Consider the following 22928-nt stretch of genomic DNA (forward strand, 5'->3'; position numbering starts at 1 on the left):
TTATACACAGTGACCAGATGAGCCTTAGACAGGCTATCATCAGGACATGGGCTCCTCAAGTGAGGGAAAGAACAGTTATGGCTTTTTAGCTTGAGCCCAGTGTCTCCAGGGCCCAATTAGCCCCTTGCAGCTGATGGAGTGGCCCATACTGGTAATGAGCTGGATCAAAGCCTCTGGGGCAGGCTGCCTCTGATGTTGCCCCTGCCCTTTAGCCCTCAAGCCAGAGGAACCCATGCAGCCTTTCTTTGTCTCTCCACCATCCTGGACATCCAGCTGCTAATCTCTACAACTACACCCAGTGTTTCTCAGTAGCTAGCCTACTTCCATCCGAATTCTCCCATCCACTCGTAAGTTCTATCTGAGACAAACTTGTGCAGCTGAGCATTGGGATCATGAAAGACTGAGCAATACTCAATGGTTTCTGAACACATTTGACAAATCCCTAATGAGTGCAGGGTGGCTGACAGCCCTCACCTGCGTTGCATCATGCCACCTCACTGTAGTGTTCCTGAACACAACATAAACACCATGTACTGTGTACGCCCTCATGCCACACAACACCTAAGAAGTCTGCCTGAAGCATCCTGGCTCAGAGTCCAGACTCCCACGTGTCATGAACTGCAGCATTTTCACCCTAAGGGCACACCCTTCTGCTTGATATAAGTATAATGTTTTAATTATGAAAATCAAAGCTTTTCCATGTGTGCCCATTGTCATTCCTCATCATTAAGTAATCTGACTGGTACCTTAGAATGTTTAATTTATAAAACTAATGTTTGAGTCACTGACTTGAGTGTCATGAAAAAAGTGTTGAGTGGATTTTTCCCTGAGACCAGGAATCCCCAACAATTTCTGGCACGGTCCTAAATATGCTTCTGCCATTGTGTGCTGCATGTTTATTTGAAGCCGCATCCTCAGCACTGACAATTATAAAATCAAGATATTTATCAGCTGAAGCAGTTGAAGATTCTCTGTGCCCTTGAGTGTCAAGTATTCAGCCAAGATTGCATTCTTTGTGTAAAAATAAGCAAGCAGATCCATGTGGTTAAATATGCAATTCTGCCTTTATCTTTAACAATTGGGGGACATTTGTGCATGTTTTATATTAATAAATACTTGGTTTACACAGTTATTTTATGTACTTATGTTTCAAAGGTTGTGCAAAATTTCTCATACATAAAGAAACTCAGGAGTGGAAAGTCTCTATGAAGACTTCATCTGAGACACAGCTGCCAAGGGGACCCTGCCTCTTACTGATGCTAATGGTGAAGCCATCAGTTTAGCAAATGTAGGGTTCAAAGTGGAAGTTCTTCTTCAATACCATTCTAAAGAATGGTGTTGCTTTGTAAGACACTGTATCAGACAGTCCTCAGCCATGCAATCCCTAGTGCATCCTATGCTAAAGACTCAGAAAGGGGCTCAGGGCAGACCAGATGCTCTAGTTCCAAGCAAGCTTATAGAAAAAGAAAGTGTTTTAGGATTTGAGCCAGCCTAAGCCCTGGAGCTTCCTGTGTTACATTCACCATATTGATAATGAAAAAACAGCCAATGTCCATACATACACACTCACAGTTGTGGAGTACACACTCTGTACACACATAAGGGAAATGAAGAACTTCTCAGTTACAGTGGGACTGTCCTCAAAACAATCCCAAGTGGCAAACTCCACTCCTTTGTCTCCAGGTGTTGGTCAACATCAAGGCAGGTAGTAACCCTGGTGCTCCCCACACTGTGGTCCAAACCTCCTATGAAAGAGCCATCTACTTAATCAGCAGCACTTGTGCTGCAGCTTTGATGGAAACAAAGTTGGCATCTGAAAGGATGTGTGAGCATGGCCTTACAGAGGGCTTAATGGCTGATCACCTCTGAGCTCTGAAGCTTTCTTGTTAAAGGTCCAGCTTGTGAAGCTTGGGGATGGAGAAGTCATCCCAGTACAAGACAACTGTGAAGTGAGTACTCCCAGCATATTAGCATAGCTCCTAAGCAGTGTTAGGTGTGTGAAACTGTCCTTCTGGGAAGACAACACGCCTCATTTGTTCATCTGTCAATGGATATATATTATGAACTGACACCCTTCATGAATGTAGCTCATCAGGGTAGTTCAATTGTCAACTTGACACCATGTTGAATGACCTTGGAAGGGAGTCTTCTGACAGTGGGTGTGGCCAGCTGCTTCATATTCCAGCCATGTTGACTTTCTAGCAATGATGAACAGGAACCTGGGATTATGAGCTAAATAAACCCTTTCTCCCTCAAAGTATTTTTATCACAGCAACAAAAAAAGTAAGTAAGTAAGAAAGAAAGAAAGAAAGAAAGAAAGAAAGAAAGAAAGAAAGAAAGAGGAACGAGAACAACAGGACTTTTGGAAAACATAGATTTGGACTCTAGAAGAAAGACTGAATTGAAGCACATGAACAATACTTGCTTTTGGACAGAATACAGGCCATTGATGTTCTGTTATACTGCTAATAGGAGTAAAACTAGTCCCTACAGTTTGGAAAATAGCTTTGAAGTATCGGCTAAGCCTGGTCACACACACATCCCTTATGTTTCATCAGGCTTCTGATTTTAGCCCAGGTACAGTTCTGTGTAGTTTCCAGGTCCATGGATGTCATTAAAAAAATACTACCTGGATTTCATATAGGAGCATTATACTTCCTAGACAGTATCCATGATACTGTCAGCCAATGACAAAACACAGAACTGCATGCTGATTCATATGTGAACTCTACTGAGCAACAACACATGAATCCTTGCTACATGTAAAGACAGGGAGGCCCAAACACATAATGCTGAGCCAAAGAAGAACAAGGAAGTGTAACTACTTCAAAATAACATTCAAAAAGCCTTCAAAACCCCCAGGTTACTCCCTCACACTAGAAACCAACATAGTGGTACTTAGGAGCCAAGGGTGTGACTAAGAACTGCCTAGGAGATAGGTATCTGAGCCTACATATATTTTCTTTAAATATGTCAGAAAACACGTTTTCCATGATATGTCAGAAAACATATTTTGTACAAATATTTCAGAAAACATATTTTTATGGAGACTCATTATAGTACCTGTCTCTTAATAGTGCTAAATTTTATTAAAAAATTTTTTTAAAGATCATTAGGTGCTACACAAGAGACCTTTTCCACCACAAATTAGATTATGAACACATAGAATTATACTATACAGTGTGACCCAATCCCAGGGTCCTTCTCACAGCATCTTTAAACTCTTTGTTCCTTAGGCAATAAATCAAGGGGTTTAAGATTGGTGTGAGGACAGTGTACACAGCAGAGATGAGCTTATTGGAGCTCCGGGTATCAATGGCCTGAGGTCGCACATAAATAAAAAGCATGGCCACATAGAAGAAGGTGACCACAGTGAGATGGGAGGCACAGGTGGAGAAGGCTCTCCACCGGCCTGTGGCTGAAGGGATCCGCAGCACAGCCAGGGTGATGTGGCCATAGGAGAGAATGGTGGCCAAGAGTGGGAACACCAGGATGATGAAGGCCAGGATGAAGTCAACCAGCTCCGCAGTAGAGAAGTCCGTGCAAGCCAGCTTGAGGATGGGGGAGATGTCACAGAAGAAGTGGTTCAAGACATTGGAGCCACAGAAGGTGGCATTGGAGATAAAGTAGACCTTGATCACCGAAACTGTGAAGGCACTTGCAAAAGAGAAGGCCACAAGCTGGACACACAGCCCCGTGGTCATGATAACTTGATAGCGCAGGGGGTGGCAGATGGCCACATAGCGGTCATAGGCCATGGAAGCCAGGAGTACACACTCTGTACACACCAGAGAGATGAAAAAATAGAGCTGAGTCATGCATCCAGCAAAAGAGATGTGTTTCCTCTGCAGAAGGAAGCCGTCCAGCATTTTGGGAATGATGTCTGACACATACCAGATCTCTAGGAAAGACAAGGAGCCCAGGAAGTAGTACATGGGTCTGTGGAGGGAGGCGCTGCTCCACACTGTGAGGATGATGGCCAGGTTCTCCACCAGCACGAAGAGGTAGGCGAGCAGGAAGAGGAGGAAGAGCAGGTACTGCAGCTCAGGGGCTGTGGGGAAGCCCAGCAGGATGAACGTGCTGACCTTGGTGATGTTCTCCCCCTTCATCCTTCTGCACCTGCAAAGATCAAGAGGCCAGTAGGAAGGGTCAGCATCAGCTGATGGGTGAACAGGGCGCCAGCTAGTAACCTCAGCTGACAGACAGACAGACAGACAGACAGACAGAACTTCTGCTTCCTGTAAGCAACAAGAACAGGAATTTATCCTGCCAGGTCTTAAACTGGGAAGACCTGTGCACGTGTGTTTGTGTGCCCACTGAAGAGGGGAAATAGAGGACAGGAACTGCTGAATATAGGTGTTCAAGATGTAGGGTTTTTGCCCATGTGGTCCCATCCTGAGGTGCTGGGTGTATAGGGTTTTATGCCTTCTATCTTACCCTATAGACCATACCTGGATTCCATACCCCATACCCTGGATCCAGAAGGGAGTGTAGAAGGAGTTTTACCTCAGTCCTTAAGGGGTTAAAAATGGTAGTCTATGACTCCACTCTGGAAGTGGGAGTGTTGCTGAGTCCATGGCCTTCAAGGGTGAGTATAGCTAGGATCATTCTTTCCCCCTTTCAGAATGCATGAGAGCAATGGTCTAGGGGTTATTGGGATTGAGTGAGATCTCCAAAGATCTCACTGGTGTCATTTCCTTCCTTATTCCACACCCTCATTAACTTGAACACACACATACACACACACACACACACACACACACACACACACACACACACACACACACAAGAAGGAACCCACACATTCCATTTGTTGATGATAGCATTACTGCCTTCCTTAGCCTCAGATTAATGTGGTAGCTGGAAAGCTAGCTTACTTTTGAACATGTAGAAATGGAGGCCAGAGGGGTCTAGGGAAATACCTGAAGTCATGGTGGAGAAGGTTGGCCTCACATTAGATGAATGATCCCTTCTAGGACCTTCTCTAAGTCAGCTCAGTAATGGCCACTCCACTGGGATCGAAACTTCTGATCCTGGACAGTCTAGGGTATGGCTGTGTTTCTTCCCTGCTCAGTGCCCACATTGGGCTTTGAAACACACATAAGATATTCAGAGAAGGAGGGCCATCAGGACTCTCCTATAGACTGGGACTGCCTAGGGGTGCTGTGTCTCATGCCCCATCCAGGACTGCACATAAACACAGACTGCTTCCTGTTAGGATGCTGCTGCCCATTACTGTGGGAGTGATAATTGATAATGGAGTGATGGCATGGATAAAATCCTAATCTGCAAGTTGAGCCTTTCAGAGTTGAACTCTCACTTCACTAGGTTCTTGGTCATGGTTGTGTGCACTTTCAAACAAACTTTCTCTTTTAGAATCATTATGGACTTCCAGAGTCTGTGTGTCCTTTGTTCATCTTTCTCAAGGCTAATGACTATCAGAGAGAGGGCTGAGTCCAGGCACCCCGCTCACAGCTGTACCCACTTTTGTTTAGTCCTTTCCTGCCCTAGATCCACACTAGACTTTGGACTCCAGGTCCCTCTGATTGTGAGGGAGTACATGCCCATGTGTGAAGCCCCAGACTTGGTCCTCAGTGATGTTTAGCAGAGGCGTGGTCGGGACTCAGACGATTGTATTTTCATACTGGATTTCATGGTTGTTGTGGAGACTGAGAGGCCACAGGAGTTCTGAGGAGGAGCCAGCAACTCTCTCATAACAAGCCAGGTCTGCCATATGCCTCAGACAGAATGCCGTTGCTTGGCCAGAGTTCAAGCCCAGGTCAATGAAAGAAACAAAGAGTGGAAAGGAAGATGTCTCCAGAATAGGGGTTTGCTGGGAGTCTCCGAGAGGGTCCTGATTGGGTCCTGATCGCTGTCAGCCTATAGTCATGTGCTCAGAGGCTACTTTCATATCTGGTAGAACCAGTTCGACAAGGATCTAGCCTTGGTGGGAAGCCTATGTATTCTGATCTGCTCAGTGTAATAGGTTGCCGATTAAGGCTTTGTGCTTCTAAATGGTAGGACATAGCACAGTAACCCGAACTATGCATTCAGCATGGACCTCCAACTATGCACTCAACACAGTTCTTAACACAGCACCCATTGATGCTAACACCACACAGGATTCATCAATAAACATTCACTGCAGAGCCTGCAGACCATTCTGTATAGCACTTATGAATGAAAGACCCTTTGCTGTAGCACCATGAGCCTTATTGCTGGGTACCACAGCTCTGGAGGTGATCCTGCCCCAGCCTCAATGTGAACATGTATGATGGATGGGGTTTCAGCCATGCTGGACACATAGCTCTTCTATGATGCATTTTATACAACATACACTAGAATCAGTTGTGAGTCTGATGTGAGAAGGTGACACTAGTCCTACCTGGGTCTCTGGCAGCCTCACTTCTTGATTTGAGAAGAAGGAGGGAGCCTCTTCCTGGCTGGTGACTCCCAGACTGACCACAGTGAACAGATGTGCCTCAGACAGATTCTTGGGATGTGGGCTCCTCGAATGTAGGAAGGAACAGCTATGGCTTTTTTAGCCAGAGTCCTATGTCTCTAGGGCCCAATTACCCCTTGTAGATGATGAAGCTGCCCATACTGATAATGAGCTGGAGCTGGGCCTCTGGGGCAGGCTAGCCCTGCTACTGACAATGCCTGTCAACTTGTGGAGTGTCTTGGCTTCCATTCCACTTGCCTGGTTGGCAGGCAGCTACACCCACCACTGGCAGAACAGTGTAGGGCGGATCCCTGGGCTCAACAGTTATACAAGTGCCTGTGTTGAGAGTCAGGCTAGTCTGCAGCAGGAACCCAGGCCTGTGTGCAGTAGCAAGATGGGAGAAGAGGAGAGGAGGCAAACACAGACATGGCTCTCCTGATCCCTCGGCAGCCATAACGCATTGAGGCACTGGAGAATTTGGCAGATCTTGACTCATGTCCAGATCCCCAGGAAGTCACTGGCTGGGGGCCATCTGATGGACCCACAAAGTCTTCCACTCTCATTGCCTATACCTCAGCTCTCTCAACCCCTCATTTGTCTCCACTCTTGTATCTTGAGGCTTCTATGGAGGGTTTTCGTCAAGCTTTTCCCTATGGATTGTTCTTTCCACATTTTCATCCCTCGTCCCCTCACTTCCTTCAGTCCCCACATACTTCTGGATTATTAGTCTCTTCCTTCCTCTCCCAGCTTTGGATCATGGTAGCCTTGTCATCTTTCTCTTTGTGTGCCAAAACTGCTCATATCTGTCTTGCAAGGACCCTTGATGCATTGGAAGCTGCCCTGATAATTACCAATGAATTTGTGACATGGGTTCTTTAACTAATTACAAACAAAACAGCCTTTTTTCCCAAATGAGTTTCCATTTATAGATTTCAGAGATATGACAAGGATGTATGTTGGGTGATTTATAACTAATTACAGCAATGGTATACTGTTTATATTGCTCATTCCTCAAATCCCAGTCTTACAGTAAACCATGACTGTGAACCTGGTGGGATCTATATTTAACCAATAGACACATCTCTGGGCTGCTTTCCGAAGGCATCAGGAGTTGAGAGTTGAGATTACCTAAGCAGGGAGTCTCTTCCCCAGAGCGAGGACAACTTCGCTATTATATCTAGATGCCTAGATATAATTATTGATAGTTGGTGACACTGAACAATTTTCATATGCTTATTGCCATTTTTGAGAACTATCTGTTTATGCCATTAGCTCATTTCTTGATTGAGGTGTTTGATGTATTGTTTAGGTTTTTTATTTGTAGTTATTTGTATACGCAGACTTCAATTTTCTGTGAGATGTGTGGCTGGTAGATTTCCTTGCATCCTGCAGGCTGTCAATTTTCTCCATTGTCTCCTTTGCTCAATGGAAACTTTAATTTCTCAGGGCCCCATTGGTCAGTTGTCTTTAATCCTTGATGAAATGGAGTCCTGTTGAGAAATCCTGACCTATACTTTTATCTTCAGGTGTTTTCCCCATCTTTTCCTCTGAAAGTTTCAGAGTTGGGGTCTTAGGTTAAGGTCGTTCATTCATTTAGTTATTCTTTTGAAGGGTGAGATACAGAGATCGAACCTCATTCTTCTACATGTAAATATTCAGTTTCTCCAGCACCATTTGTTAAAGATGTCTTTTTTCCAGTGTGTATTTTTGCATCTCTGTCAAAAAAAAAAAGAAAAGAAAAAAGAAAAACCAAAACAAAAAAACCACCACCAACAACAACAAAAAAACTCAGGTGGCTGTGGCTGTGCGTGATCATATCTGGGCCCTCTGTTCTGCTCCATGGCTTTGTGTGTCTGTTCTTGTGGCGGTGCCATACTGCTTTTGTTACTAAGGCTCTGTTGTATAACTTGAAGTTGGTGGGGTCAGCCATCCAGCATTATTCTTCTTAATCAGAATTGCTTTGGTCATCTAAATAATTTTGTTTTTCTATATGAATTTTAAAATTTCTATCTATCTCTGTGAACAATGGTATTGAAATTGGGATTTGTACTGTAGATTTATTTTGATAATATGATGTTTACTGTTGATCATAAACTTGATAGGACCTGGAATGTCTGGGGACAGGCCTCCAGGCACACCTGTGAGGAAATATTTGACCTCTGTACTTGCGTGCAAGGAACTATGTTGATTATTCATTGTTCATTGTTCATTGAGGCGAGCCATACTAAAAATGGGCAAATCCATTCCATAGGCTTTGGTCCTGGACCAAAGAGGAAAGAGCTAGTTGAACATAGGTGTTTGTTGTTTTGCAAATTTTGAGTGCTAGTGCAATGTGACCAGCTGCCTCAAGCTCCTGCCACTGTGACTCCTCTACCAAGAGGGATTGGAACCTTCAACTGGGAGCCAATAAACCCTTCCTGATAAGTTGCTTTTGTCGGGGTATTTCTATCAAAGAAATATATAAAAAGCAACCGAGACAGGTAGGAATGATATTTTTATTCTATGTATTTTGTGAAAAGTATATAGGATGGACAAAATCTCGGTAAAAGTAATCAAAACGAAGAGAAGATATAACCAGAAAATTAGATGAAAAGTGGAAGGTAAAGGCACCCACTATTATTGTGCTGAGTTTAATATGTGACTTTATATTCAATCCAATTCATTTTATGAAATTAGATGCACCAATTTTGGGTGTACATATTTATAATTGTAATGTATTCTTAATGAATTATGCTCTTAACCAGCATAAAGTGATCTTCTTTATCATGTTTGATAAGTTTGACTTGAAGTCTATTTTGCCAGATATTAAAACAGTAATGACTTCTTGTTTCTTAGTTTTATTTTAACTTGAAATACTTTTGTTTGCATGTATGCATGTGTGTATGTGTGTGTGTGTGTGTGTGTGTGTGTGTGTGTGTAGTCATTTCTATATCCCTGTATACTTAATTTTTAATCTAGTCTCACAGATTGGATAATGAGACCATTAACACCTTTATTACTGATACGTGTTAAATTTTGATGTAGTGTTTGGTGCTTTCTAAATCACTGTTTTCTTATTTACTGTTCTAGTATGGTATATTCTTTACTCTTGGCCTCTTAAATGTTTTTCATTCTCTTTGGACCCCCAAATTCCTCTGTATACTTGGCTTAGTGATTATGGATAGTTTTCTTTAGCGTTCATCTATGACAGATAGTTTTGCTGGGTATATTAGCCTGTGTTAAAAGCTATGATCACTGAGAATATAAAATAGATACTTTCAACTCGTTTGGCTTTTAAAGTTTCTGTTGTTAAAGCATCTGTTATTTTGATGAGTTTATTCTTAAATGTGATTTGATGGTTCTCTCTTGTTAGTTTTAGGTATTTAGTGTTTCAACTATAATATGGCACAGACTCTTTCTTTTTGTCCTTTCCATTTGGTGTGAAGTATGCTTCTTGTCCCTGGTTTAGCATCCCCTTCCCCATAATAAGGACATTATCTGGTATTATTTTTTGAGAATGTTTTCTATGCCTTCAGTATAAAATTTTCCCTTTGTCTATGTTTAGGACCCATAGAGCAGATACTTTCATAGAACCCATTCTATTGTCATTTTCACTTATGTATTTTTATTATTTGTCTTTGTACTTCTTTGAATGTTCCAATTTCTCTACTTTGTCTTTAAGTTCTGACAGTCTATCTTCCCTGAAATCTATTCCACTTGTGTGGCTTTCCATTTAGCTTTTTATTAGATTCATGAAATTTTTAGTTCTGTTTTAACACTGATTTCTCTACTATGAGTGATCCTGTTCTCTCTCAGTCTTCCTTCAGAATTGTATTACAAATCTCTGAGAGTTTCTTTGTGATGGGAATTCCCATTTACCCTCCCAAAAGATATAATTCTTCATGTAAAAATAAACAAACACATTTATCTTTTTAGTTTGGTACAGTTGCTTTCATCTTTAATAATAGTAGCATTTTATACACACAAAAGAATTGTTATAAAAATTGTTTTCTTTGTGCTGAATATCAACAAATGGTTGGTCAAATAGTTGGTTTGTGTGCCTGTGTATTCAGCTTTGTGTAAAAAGAAGAGTTTTAAATAGAAAGAGACTAAGAAGTCTTGGTCTAAGATGACATCTTACATTACCCTGTCTCTTACTGCTACCTGCTGATGGAGAAGCCATCAGCCTAGCAAGTGTAGGATCAGAAATGGAGATTTATGGTGTTCCTTTGTGAGATAGTATATTGGACAGTCTTCAGCCATACATTCCCTAGTGCATCATATGCTAAAGACTCAGAAGAGGGCTCTGGGCAGACCAGATGCTCAAGCCCCAGCAATAGGAAGTGTTTCAGGTTTTGAGCCAGCCCCACCATGGAGCTTCCTGTGCTACATTCATCATATGATTTAGGCCAAATCAGCCAATGTCCATACATACGAACTCACAGTTGTGGAGTACACACACTGTGGACCCTTAAGGGAAATGAGGAACTTCTCAGGTACAGTTGGACTGTCATCAAAACAATCCCAACTGGCAAACTCTGTTCCTTTGTCTACATGTCATGTTGCCACCATTAAGATGAAGCTCACATGTGTCAGTCATCAAGGTATATTGTGTGCTGCCAGGGCTGATGCTGATAAGAAGTATCCCCAGTGCTTCCCACACTCCTTCTGGAAAGAGCCATCTACTTAATCAGCAGCACTTGTGCTGCAGCTTTGATGGAAACAAAGTTGGCATCTGAAAGGATGTGTGAGCATGGCCTCACAGAGGGCTTAATGGCTGATCACCTCTGAGCTCTGAAGCTTTCTTGTTAAAGGTCCAGCTTGTGAAGCTTGGGGATGGAGAAGTCATCCCAGTACAAGACAACTGTGAAGTGAGTGCTCCCAGCATATTAGCATAGCTCCTAAGCAGTGTTAGGTGTGTCAGACTCCTCACGTCTTCATCAGCATTTCATATGACCGCCCACTCACAGATGTAAGCTATGAACTGATACCCTTGATGGATCAGGACATTAGTTTCTAGTTGGAAAGGCATTTGTCTGTAAGAAAAGCCAATGTGACCATATCCAAGAATTCATCAGAAACATCCATGGAGGAATCTCTGGTAACTGGTAGGAGCACCCATCCCACTGGAAGAGTTTCACAGCAATTGAGTTTCAGATATAAACAAGGTATTCTCACCTGTTTCCAACATCTACAACCATCAGTTTTCTGAAAGGTCATTTTAAATTTGAAACTGGAAAATTAACTGAGTCAACTGAACTGTGATGATAACTGTTATTAAAGACTGTAAGATCCACTCCCATTGGAAAGCACATGCTGATCCCATGAAGACAGCTCTTGAAACTCTGCAACCCAAATATTGGAAGCCCACAAACCTCCCTTACCCTGATAAGTGCAGGGAATCTTTAATGTCCAGGTGAGTTTTCCACAGATGAAGGAAGCCTATGATCTGACAGTTGGTGACAAAGACAACCAAACCTTTCATTATCCAGAACTGAGAGACCTAGTTCCCATGACAGCACCAGAGAAAGACTGTTTCAGGGGCAAGCTTGCAGCAGCTGTATCAAACCTGGCACTACCTTCTCTAAGACTCCAAGACTCTGAAACTGTGGTTCATATAGATAACACCAGAGTCGCTACCCCAGCACCTGCTTTCTGATGGGAACATCTGCTGGATACCTAAAACAATGCTGAGAAAATGGGCAAGTGTTTCCTAGAAGTGGGTGAACAACTTTACCAAGGGCATAGGCAGGACTTTCCTGGCTTGATGGAGATCTTACTCTTCCCTCTTACTTGTTGCTGTCTTAGTCTTTTCTTGTCTCTTCTCCATATAGTCATGAATGACTTTAGCTGGGGTTTCTGCTCTAGCAGAAAAACATAAATGATAACAGTTACTTTGACTGTGGGCTAGCTGTCAGACAACTTTTCTGAAAGGAAAGTATCTCTTGGGATTCTAATCATACAACCCCAGGAGAAGATTGGAAAGATGTCTCTGATGGTGTAGATGTTGCTGATGTTGTCCTTTCTAAGTTCACTGGAGACATTAAGAGCATTTCCAGTTGAGACCTGTCTGAATAAGGCTTGGGAAAGGCTTGTTGTCCACCTAGAGTTCACACACAGATTAAATCCATGGTGTCCTTTTCACTAAGCATGTCCTTTTAATGTTAAACTGTTACATCGGGATAGCACATAAGTTTCCCAGACTTCTGGGTGAACCATTGTAAGTGATCTCTGCAAAATACTCCAGAAAACCAACCATTCCAAACCCTAAGGGTTTGTGCCAGGTTCCTGTAGAATACACTCCCTTCCTCTGCCTTCTTACTGACTTGTGCCTAATTTTGTTTTTTACATGGTCTTATTTCCACCCATCATCTTGCTCTAAAATGTCTACATGATCAGTGGCTCATATGATTGACAACTGAAATTAGTACCAACTGTTAACTCGAAAAGACCATTGAAATGAGCAAAGATCTACCGAGATTTGGAGAACTCAGTATCAGAACTAGTAGGGGTCTGGAAGTTTAGAGTTTGACACCAGCCTGGAAATTGGGAAAAGTCCTTGACTCTATGTGAGACAGATCTTCCAGGTACCAGACATATGGAAGCTACTCCTGAGTGGTGAGGATAACATGTGTCTGCCACAGAAAGTGGCAGATTTGCATATCCTTTGCTTTTGAGTTCACTCCTGTGTCTGTCATCAAACAAACATACTGCTCTTATTCATACCCTGACTTTGCCACTACAGAAAGCTTGACTTAAATGCTAGGTAAGAAGCCAGATGTGTTGGTGCATGCCAAAACTCTATCTGGCACCTGAAATGTAGCAGGAGGATCAAGATTTCAAAGTCATTCTTGGTGGTATAGCAAGTTTGAGATGTACCTGGACTATAAACAGACAGACAAAATCCAACCAACCAAAAAAACAAGACAAAAAATATGACTGCTCGTATTGGTTCTGTGGACACTGTCACCAAATACAATAAGTAAGTCTCTCAAGAGAATGTAACATGGGGTGTTTACAGAGCAACTAATGGTTGGTTTATAGCCATCCTAAAGAGTAGGTGGTAAGCTGGGATCCCCAATGATCTTTAATCTTTGTGGTTTTTTAAAATAATGAATCTCCATGTTAGTATGACTTTTCTTACCAAGATAACAACAAAAAGGGATAAATATTTAACAGATACCATGTTATCAGAAGCATAGCCCTGCTTCAGCCAATCACAGGCAGGCAGGCAGGCAGCCAGTATTTCAAACCTCACTCCCATTTTCTGTCCACAGATATTGATGCATCCACTACCACTCTCTTTGCTGAGACGAAAGAAATGAGCTGGTTTTTGGCTCGTAGTTAGAGGGCGAGGTCAATCATGGTGGAAAAGGTGTGTTGATAGTAGTTCTAACTATTGCAGAGTTAAGGGAGCAGGAGACAGCTGGTCTCATTTTACATTTCACAGTCAGGAGGAGGGAGGATGGGCCACATTCACTTGGTCTCCTCCTTTTTATTTAGTCCAGGGCATCAATGTGCTTTCTCCACCCTAAACCCAAATCCTTACTTGAACCGTAGCCTCCCCATCCCAGGGCTACTCATCCGTTCTAGAAAAGCCCATCAGTCTCTGCACAGTCTCTCTCCCTCCTAGAGGGCTTCTGTTGACCTCTTAAACAGTTGCAACTAGCCCTAGGCAGGGATTTTAAGCTTTAGTGGCTAGACTTGTGCATGGTGGGGACTCTGCCCCCAGCATCTCCTTCATTTGCAAACCCCATACTCTAAACCCTATCAGCGACTCTGTGATCTGACCATGCCAGCTGCTTCCTGCTTCTGAGTTTTGCTGCTGCTTCCTTTCCTCTTCTCCACCCTTCAACACAAATCACTCATGTCCTACGGATCATGTAGGAACCATCCCAACCAGGTTCTCCTCAACCACCTCCTGTGGGGAACCTCCTGCACATGCTTCTGCTTCACGTGCCCCAAGCCATCGTTCCCAGCCTGTCTTATGGTTTGTCACTCTCAGCCTGTCTCCTGGTTTAAGGGACATTGGGAACTGTGGGAGAATTTTAAGGAAGCAACAGTTCTAAGAAGACATAGTGCCCTCTTGACTGCCAACTGAGATCAACTCAAGCAGTGGTAGGGCTTTATTTTCTCAGCAGCAGAAGGGCTCTAGGGAGGGATAACTGAATGACCACGCCCTACTAGTTAAAACCAGTCTATCTATGGCCTCTCGAAGTTCCCAGATACACTGTGCTTCGGGGACTCCTGGAGCTTGTTTTGCCATATTTCAGTATTTTCACACTTCTGCACACTGAGACCTACTGATACTGTAGACCTGGCCTGTCTGGCCCAGCAGAGCTTACTGTCTTCTGAAATGTGCATGGTAAATTTTAAAGAGGTAGAAAATGAATTCAACCTTATCAAGTCCCGCTCAGCCCACATATACAAGGGAATCAAATAACATTGGTAGACAAACAGTACCCATCACATCCACAAAGGAAAAGGCAATGCTCTAAATACCTTCAGCACTACAGCAATGGCAAGGATTTCCATTAGTCTTAGCACCAAAAAGGCATGCTCAGGAAGTGCTCTGGAGGTAGAAGGTGTTCTCTCTCCTACAATGGAGCTTGACTCAAGCCCAAGACCTTTCTTAAGGCATCCTTAAATTCTTTGTTCCTCAAGCAGTAGATCAAGGGGTTCAAGATGGGTGTGAGAACTGTATACAGAACAGAGATTAGTTTGTTTGAGCTCCGGGTATCAATGGCCTGGGGCCTCACGTACATAAAAAGCAAGGCTGTATAGAAAATGGTGACCACAGTGAGGTGGGAGGCACAGGTGGAGAAGGCTCTCCACCGGCCTGTGGCTGAAGGGATACGCAGCACAGCCAGGGTGATGTGGCCATAGGAGAGAATGGTGGCCAAGAGTGGGAACACCAGGATGATGAAGGCCAGGATGAAGTCAACCAGCTCCGCAGTAGAGAAGTCCGTGCAAGCCAGCTTGAGGATGGGGGAGATGTCGCAGAAGAAGTGGTTCAAGACATTGGAGCCACAGAAGGTGGCATTGGAGATAAAGTAGACCTTGATTACAGAGATGGTAAAGCCACTAGCAAAAGAGAAGGCCACAAGCTGGACACACAGCCCTATGGTCATGATGACTTGATAGCGCAGGGGGTGGCAGATGGCCACATAGCGGTCATAGGCCATGGAAGCCAGGAGTACACATTCTGTACACACCAGAGAGCTGAAGAAGTAGAGCTGAGTCATGCATCCAATGAAAGAGATGTGTTTCCTCTGCAGAAGGAAGCCGTCCAGCATCTTAGGGATGATGTCACAAACATACCAGATCTCCAAGGTGGACATAATGCCCAGGAAGTAGTACATGGGTCTGTGGAGGGAGGCGCTGCTCCACACTGTGAGGATGATGGCCAGGTTCTCCACCAGCACAAAGAGGTAGATGAGCAGGAAGAGGAGGAAGAGCAGGTACTGCAGCTCAGGGGCTGTGGGGAAGCCCAGCAGGATGAACGTGCTGACCTTGGTGATGTTCTCCCCCTTCATCCTTCTGCACCTGAAATAATTAACAAGGCATTGTGCCAGGAGAAGGGTAGCTGGCAGGAGGAACAGGCAGCCAAACCTGCAGAAATGGAAATGCCAGGAAAGGAAAAAATAACTATATGTGAAGTTAGTACTTGGTACCAGATAGTGTGGCTCTGATGCTGGGCTTGGAAATAGACTGTCCATTTCTTTCTCTATCCACAGCGATGGTGAGACTGTGATTTGCACACTGGAACCATCCAGCAAATCTGTCAACATGAAAGAGTGCTGGACTCCTTGTTCCTGCTCTCTAGGCAAATCACTCATGATTGCTAGGGTCACATGGGGTTACTGTTTTGACTCTAACCATTCCTTCCACATTTAGCAGTGGTTAGACCTTTGTTTTTGTTTTAGAGATTTTTTTTGAATAGATATGAAATGATCAGGACTTCTGGGGTGGTCGGTTCAGGTTATGGAGACCCTATAACCAGTCATTCCCTTGGGACTGGTTTTCAGGGACAGGATGGTAGCTCCACTCCTGTCTCTATAGACTACAGGAAACATCATCCATGAAAGAATTTCAGCACATTCTGGGCCAGGGAAAGCCAGAACTCTGCTGTCTGAAGGCAGCCGGGTAGAGGAGTCTAGACTAGCATTGAGGTGCTGACTCAACAAGATGAAGATTGTCTTTACCCTTTCCGTGTCTAAGTAACAGGAGCCATCTCCTCATGCCTCACTGCTGTTGGCAATGAGTCCTGTCTCCACTTCCAGTCTGTGGATTTACCTGAGACCATGGCTGCACTGGGACACAAAATACCAGGGCTGCTGCTCTCTCCATGAGATACCAAGAACAGAAAACGTGGACCCATGTGGGTGCCGGCTAGACTGTTAATTAAGGCAGGGAGCTGCAGTGGCTGGTACTTGTCTAGAACAAGTCTTAAAGACGACAGAAGCAAAGGTCACAGAATGAGCAAAGCAGTGCTTGAAAGAAAAAGCAGAGGATTCTATCTGAGAAGGAAATGCCAGGCTACAGGGAGAAAGCTGTTCTATTAACCCAAAGCAAGGATTCGAAATTAACAAGTCATCTCATGTTCCTTCAGAATGGATCTAGATATGTTTGCTGCTTAATACTGTAGAATACGTCTCAGCCATCCAGAAAGGGCAGGCCTATCAGTCATGTCTGATTCCTGTAAGTAGAATATAACAGAGACTATATACATATATATTACATATATAATATATATACTTAACTTGGTTTTGGCTCATCATTTCAGAGGGTTTTTTGACATTAACCTTGCTGCTCTCAGTCTCTGGAGATCTAAGAGCACTATGGCAAGAGTGTGGTGAAGGCTGTCCACCCAATGACAGTAAAGATCACGGGAGAAGTAGCTAGGGGACCTAGCATCCTCTTCAAGAGAACATGTCCAGTGACCTAACTCCTTCCTAGTATCACGCCCTCCCACCCCCACAGATTTCACCATCCCCCTGTAGCTTCCAGGCTGTGATGCGCCCTTTGACAGATGGACTTTCAATGACTTCATGGTATGAATGCAAATGTAAAATGTTTCCTTCAGGCTCTTGTTGTTTGAATCCTTGGCCCTCAGCCAGGAAATGTGGCTTAGTTAGGTGACGTGGTTCTCGAAGGCTGTATATGATTCTGGAGAAGGCTCATGCTTTCTGCTTCTCAATTCTCTATGTTGTGGGAAGAGAAGCACACACAACTGTAAGCCACAGCAAACCTTTCCTCTCTTCAGTTGCTTCTGTCACAGTGGCAATAAATATAACTAATGCAGTGGACACTCAAGGAGAATATCAACCAAGTCTGCTGATGGCTCCCCAAGACGCACTGTGAAGGGTTTCAAATGAGAAATGGGGAGTGCGTGTGCAGGTGCATACAAACACACACAACACCAAGGCAGAAGACTCCTGAAGTTTCCAGACAGAATGAGATGTGTTATAAACTGGAAGATCAACCAGGCTAGTCTCCAGTCCCAAACACTGAGAGCTCAGAATACAACAGGGCACTTTCCATGGAGGGTTGAGAGTACATGACCAGTTTTACCCAGACCTGGAGCCATCTGTGTGTGACTGTGGCTAGACTTCTGGTCACTTCTTCTAAACAAAGACTCACACACAACTCCCTCAGTGTGAAACTCAAATATCACAGCCATTAACCAAAGACAAAATAGTAATCCTGGGTCAAGCACATCACCGTAGGGGAGAACTACCCACAGGAGAGGGCTATGTGACAGGAATAAACCTTTTAAACACCTCTCAGTTCTACAGGAGCTGCTGGCACATCAGTGAAGCAGCACACGCCAGTCCTCACCAATGGAGAAGATACACAAGACATCACTTCTTCAGGAAAACGACAAGTCATCTTAGCAGCACACGCCAGTCCTCGTCAAAGGAGAAGATACACAATACAAGACATCACTTCTTCAGGAAAACGACAAGTCATCTTAGCAGCACACGCCAGTCCTCGCCAAAGGAGAAGATACACAATACAAGACATCACTTCTTCAGGAAAACGACAAGTCATCTTAGCAGCACACACCAGTCCTCACCAATGGAGAAGATACACAATACAAGACATCACTTCTTCAGGAAAACGACAAGTCATCTTAATACTTGAGGAAACCTTGGGTGAGATTGTAATAAGCAAACTATACATTTGGCCTCATTTCAATGAAGAGAGCCAGAAGATGTTTATTTTTAGAGTTTATAACTAACACATTCTTAAATCTTTTCAAGGTAACTGTTTAACACGACGTGGATCCTTTAAGTGTCGCAAGATCAATAAAGAAGCACAGAAATAAAGAAAGTGTACCAAGTGACATAGAACAAGGACCAGGTTAAGAAAAAAACCAGCTGTGATAAATGCAAATAGAACAAGGTCATCTAGCCAATGGGACTTTTGACCTTAGTGCAGAGTTGGCTACACATACCTACACACACACACACACACACACACACACACACACACACACACACACACACACCTGATGATTCATCTGGAAACTCCACATGCAGGCTTGGGGATAAAGACAAAAAGAAAGCCTGTGTCCAGAGTTACTGTCTCAATTAAAATTCATGTCTGAAACAGAGTTTTACTTATATAACTTTTTATCAAAAATAATTACTTCAACTTAGTATCAGACCCCTCCCCCTCACATAAATAAATAAATAAATAAATAAATAAATAAATAAATAAATACACAAACAAGAGAGCAAAATAGTTTAGGAGACAGCGGCAAAGGGGAGCAGCTGCAGCCAACATCAACACATCTTAAACTAAACACCCAGCAGGTGAGCCAGCCCAGTTCTCTGACAGCTTCCCCCATGAGTGAGAGGAGGTGCCTGTTAGTACACAGTATTAAAAGCAGCCCTGTAAAGGTGAATCTGGGGGAGTGCTTTATTAGAAAACTGACAGGGTGACAACAGAGCTGATGTCACCAGGAGGCCACAAGGGCTGTTGAGGAGGCATCTGGAAGAGGGACTGCCCCCAAAGTCTCACCTCAGATCCCCCTTGCTCCCTGTGAACCACTTCTGAGCATGGGGGGTTCTTCCTAATTATGTGGGAGCCAGTTCCTAACACCAGACAGAGACTGTGGAGGAAAAGCACTTGCAGAGGTCCATGAACTACATTCCCAGAACTTGAGGAGATCCCAGGAAGTAGCCTTGAGGTTGGTTAGAACAGCCACCACACAGAAGCACAGCTCACGTCCAAGGTCAGGGTTAGTCAGAGAGCCGTCAGAACCTAGCACCGAAACACACCCTCTGTCTCAGGGAAGTTGATTCTCATGTGATCAAAGCAACCCACAGCCTTCAGAGTCACCTCCACCTCACCACGGTGAGGTACACCGAGCAGGCTGTTCACTATGGCCACTGTATACCATTGCTCCCTTGTCCCACCGAAGGGAGGAAAACAAAGATGAATTGTCCCAATTTTCAGAGGACATAAACATTTCATCTACAAAATCCATTATAACTCTATTATACCCCAAAATCCAAAAAACTCTATTATAATGGAGAGATTTCTAAATAGATACTAAAAATTGTCTTTTTGAGGCTGAAGAAGGAGGATTATCATGAGCCTGAGGCTAGCCTAAACTTCCCAGTGAGATTCTGTGTTTTAAAAAAGTGTTTCTGCATGTCCCTGCTAACTAGGACCTTCCCAGATGGAAATGAAGACTGTTCTGGAGACCATATAGATGGCTTTTGACTTCTTGGGGTTTTGGGTATTGGGAAGTGCCCATGTGGCAGAGGACCTAGAAATCAGGGATATGCTGGCTGTGGTGCCCATGGTCACCATGAAAAATGCCAGGAGAGAACAGTGACATGCAGGAATCACCAGAAGGCAGAGGTCAGATGGCAAAACTGGGATGGGGACTGTCCACATTTAATGGCCCATCCAGTTTCCAGGACTGGTCACTATATATCAGTCATTCCAAGCAACTGGATCAATCAGGAGAAAACAGCCAGCTCCAACTCACCACCTTCATGAACTATGAAGTTTAGAAAAGTAGAAGGCAGGGCAAGATGCACAGCTCCTAGCCTGGGAGCAGATACTGAGCTGGAGGGAATTGGTCAGTAGGATTGGACACAACTGGTTGGGGACAGCAGGATGTGAAGTTGGTCAGGATTAGTCAGGTTGGAGGGATTGTGCGGTCTAGAGAAGAGTATTTGAAGGACACGTGAGGCTGGCGGACTGGCTGTCACTCTGATGGTTGGTACCTGAGCTTATCCACATTTGAAAGGATCAGTGCAGTGAGGTCCATTGGGGAACGGGTGCAAGTATGGAGCTCTGGTCCCTCTGAAAATTGGTGAAAGCACTCAGGCTAAGGACAGTGCCTGCACGTTTTCTTGACCCAGACCCCGAGAATCAAGGATGACCTTAGTCAATGACTCATTAGCACCAGATGTGACTTTGATGGGCCAGGGGAAGACTAAAAAATGTGGCAGGATTTGTGCCCCTGGGGAATGTTGAAGAAGGGAACAGTTAGGGATATGAGGTTCCAGCCAAGCCAAGCAGAGTCTTCCTGCTGGGAGCTCGTGGGCACAGGACTGGGATGGGGTTGTCCGGCTAGTGACCAAGACCACAGTGAGCAAACAGAATGGGAAAGTGGGGATGGGAACACATTTGCACGCAGAGCAGAGTCCTCTAAGGAGAGGACAACTGGAAATCTGAAGACTATCTGCCACTTCTCAATTCAGCTTACCCTTTGCTTCTCTGCCACCCTGGGCATGGAGGTTTGAGAGCTCAGCTTTATGGGGCTCACAATCGCACTGCAGAGTGCACAGGGCCTGAGCCCTGTTCCTCCATTGCCTGGCAAGACCTTTGGCAAGTGTGGAGGTATAGGTCGGTTCCCAAGAGAGGTCACTCTGCAGTCTGAGTGGCAGTGGGCAAGAGCAGGCAGGTGAGACCAAGACCACGGTAGGGCCTGGGAAGTAAGGGGCCCTAGAAACATGGTTATCCTCTGTCATGCCTGTCCCGAGTCTCCATTCCTGTCTAGAGTCCAGTTCAACTCTGAAGGAGTGAGCGGTTCTCTTTAGAGTTTGACTGGGAAGGATGTTTGGACTTTGCTTAGGATTAGAGCCTGGGGTGCATTGGAGGTAGGACTGTCCTGAGTCTTCATTACAGTCAGGGGTATACCTAGCTACCCAAGGAATCCAGGCAGGAGCCCAGGAGGACATTCGAAAAGAGGGCAGTCCCACTTGGCAGCAAATGTTGCAGGGAAGCTGTTCTCTGTATTCCTTTAAGCCCTGTGCATCCTGTGGCCTTCAGAACTCCCAACTGCAAGGAAGATTTGTAGTTCTTTCTGATACATTGGCGTTAGACCCTGGGAGGATGGGTTTTCTGGTGTCACTGCCTGAATCCCTCCAGCTGACCACAGGCAGAGAGACAGGGTACATCCAGGGGAACAGGCCAGCTTCCTATAAGGAACAAGTGGAGCAGGGCAGATTCCTGAGGCTCATTCACCTTTTTGTTTTTTCTGGAGTCAGGGTTAAGGGGACATCTCCTGAGGGGCATGGGCATGGAGTTGGGCAAAAAACAAAAACAAAAAAATAAATGACAATAGTAAATACTTGGAGAGGATGTTAGAAGTAGAGGGTATGAGGAGGCTGGAGAATGTATGCAAATAGCAGCAGGAGGCAGGAGGCTGGGGCAGGAGGCAGGAGGCTGGGGCAGGAGGCAGGAGGCTGGGGCAGGAGGCTGGGGCAGGAGGCAGGAGGCTGGGGCAGGATGCTGGGGCAGGAGGCAGGATGCTGGGGCAGGAGGCAGGAGGCTGGGGCAGGATGCTGGGGCAGGAGGCAGGATGCTGGGGCAGGAGGCAGGATGCTGGGGCATGGACCTTTCTACAGTACAATCAGCTCCAAGTACAGAGCTCCCTACCTTGGAGATCTGCCAGTGTCTGTGTGTCTGTCCTCAGTCTGCTGAAACCACTTCTCTCTGCCCGCTGTCACCCCCAGGCACCTGGCCTCTGCTGCAGTCTGACTAAGCTTGAGTCACATCTGCTTTAAAGGAAGAAGGGAAACTCCCTTCCCCATGCGCAAGGATGTGGGACTCCAGGGCCCAATTACCCCATGGTAAAGTGTATCTGCTCCACACCACCAATTATCCCTGGTCTCCTGTGCTGGATGGCATGGGCTAGCAAGGAACTCAGGCCATTTAATGTCACATGTCCCCAGCACCCTGTCCAAGCCTTCAGGCTCCTGGCAGAGTTTCTTCTCCATTCACTTATTCTCTGGCGACATGGTCCTGTCCTGACCATAGCTACCTTCAGTCTTCAAGGCAGGGACAGACATGACTCTGTAGAGAGTTGTCACCAGGTCTAGTCCAGGAGAAGAGGAGGTTGAGGTAGGGCCCTACTCAGTCCTACAGTTTATAAGTGTCATCATTCATGAGTGAAAGGGGAAAATTAAACTTCTTGGGAAGGACAACTACCACAGCTTATGTCTAAAGCAAACAGACTTGCCAGGTGGGCAGGGTG

The 22928-nt window shown here is 44.7% G+C and overlaps 2 protein-coding genes across 2 annotated transcripts; both read right to left on the reverse strand.

The window, feature by feature from the left end:
- Window positions 1-3173: 3173 nt before the first annotated feature.
- LOC308433255 (olfactory receptor 6B2-like) lies at window positions 3174-4109 on the reverse strand (the record flags this gene model as incomplete). The annotated part of the gene is made up of 1 exon (XM_080933261.1): window positions 3174-4109. The coding sequence occupies one exon, from the start codon at window positions 4107-4109 to the stop codon at window positions 3174-3176; it is 936 nt and encodes a 311-aa protein (XP_080789387.1).
- A 10909-nt stretch (window positions 4110-15018) lies between these two features.
- On the reverse strand, window positions 15019-15957 carry LOC308433387 (olfactory receptor 6B2; the record flags this gene model as incomplete). Its single annotated transcript, XM_080933422.1, has 1 exon — window positions 15019-15957. The coding sequence occupies one exon, from the start codon at window positions 15955-15957 to the stop codon at window positions 15019-15021; it is 939 nt and encodes a 312-aa protein (XP_080789548.1).
- Between the last annotated feature and the right edge of the window lie 6971 nt (window positions 15958-22928).

The sequence above is a fragment of the Micromys minutus genome (genome assembly GCF_963924665.1).
Source record: "Micromys minutus genome assembly, chromosome: 19".
In the NCBI taxonomy this organism is placed as follows: domain Eukaryota; kingdom Metazoa; phylum Chordata; class Mammalia; order Rodentia; family Muridae; genus Micromys; species Micromys minutus.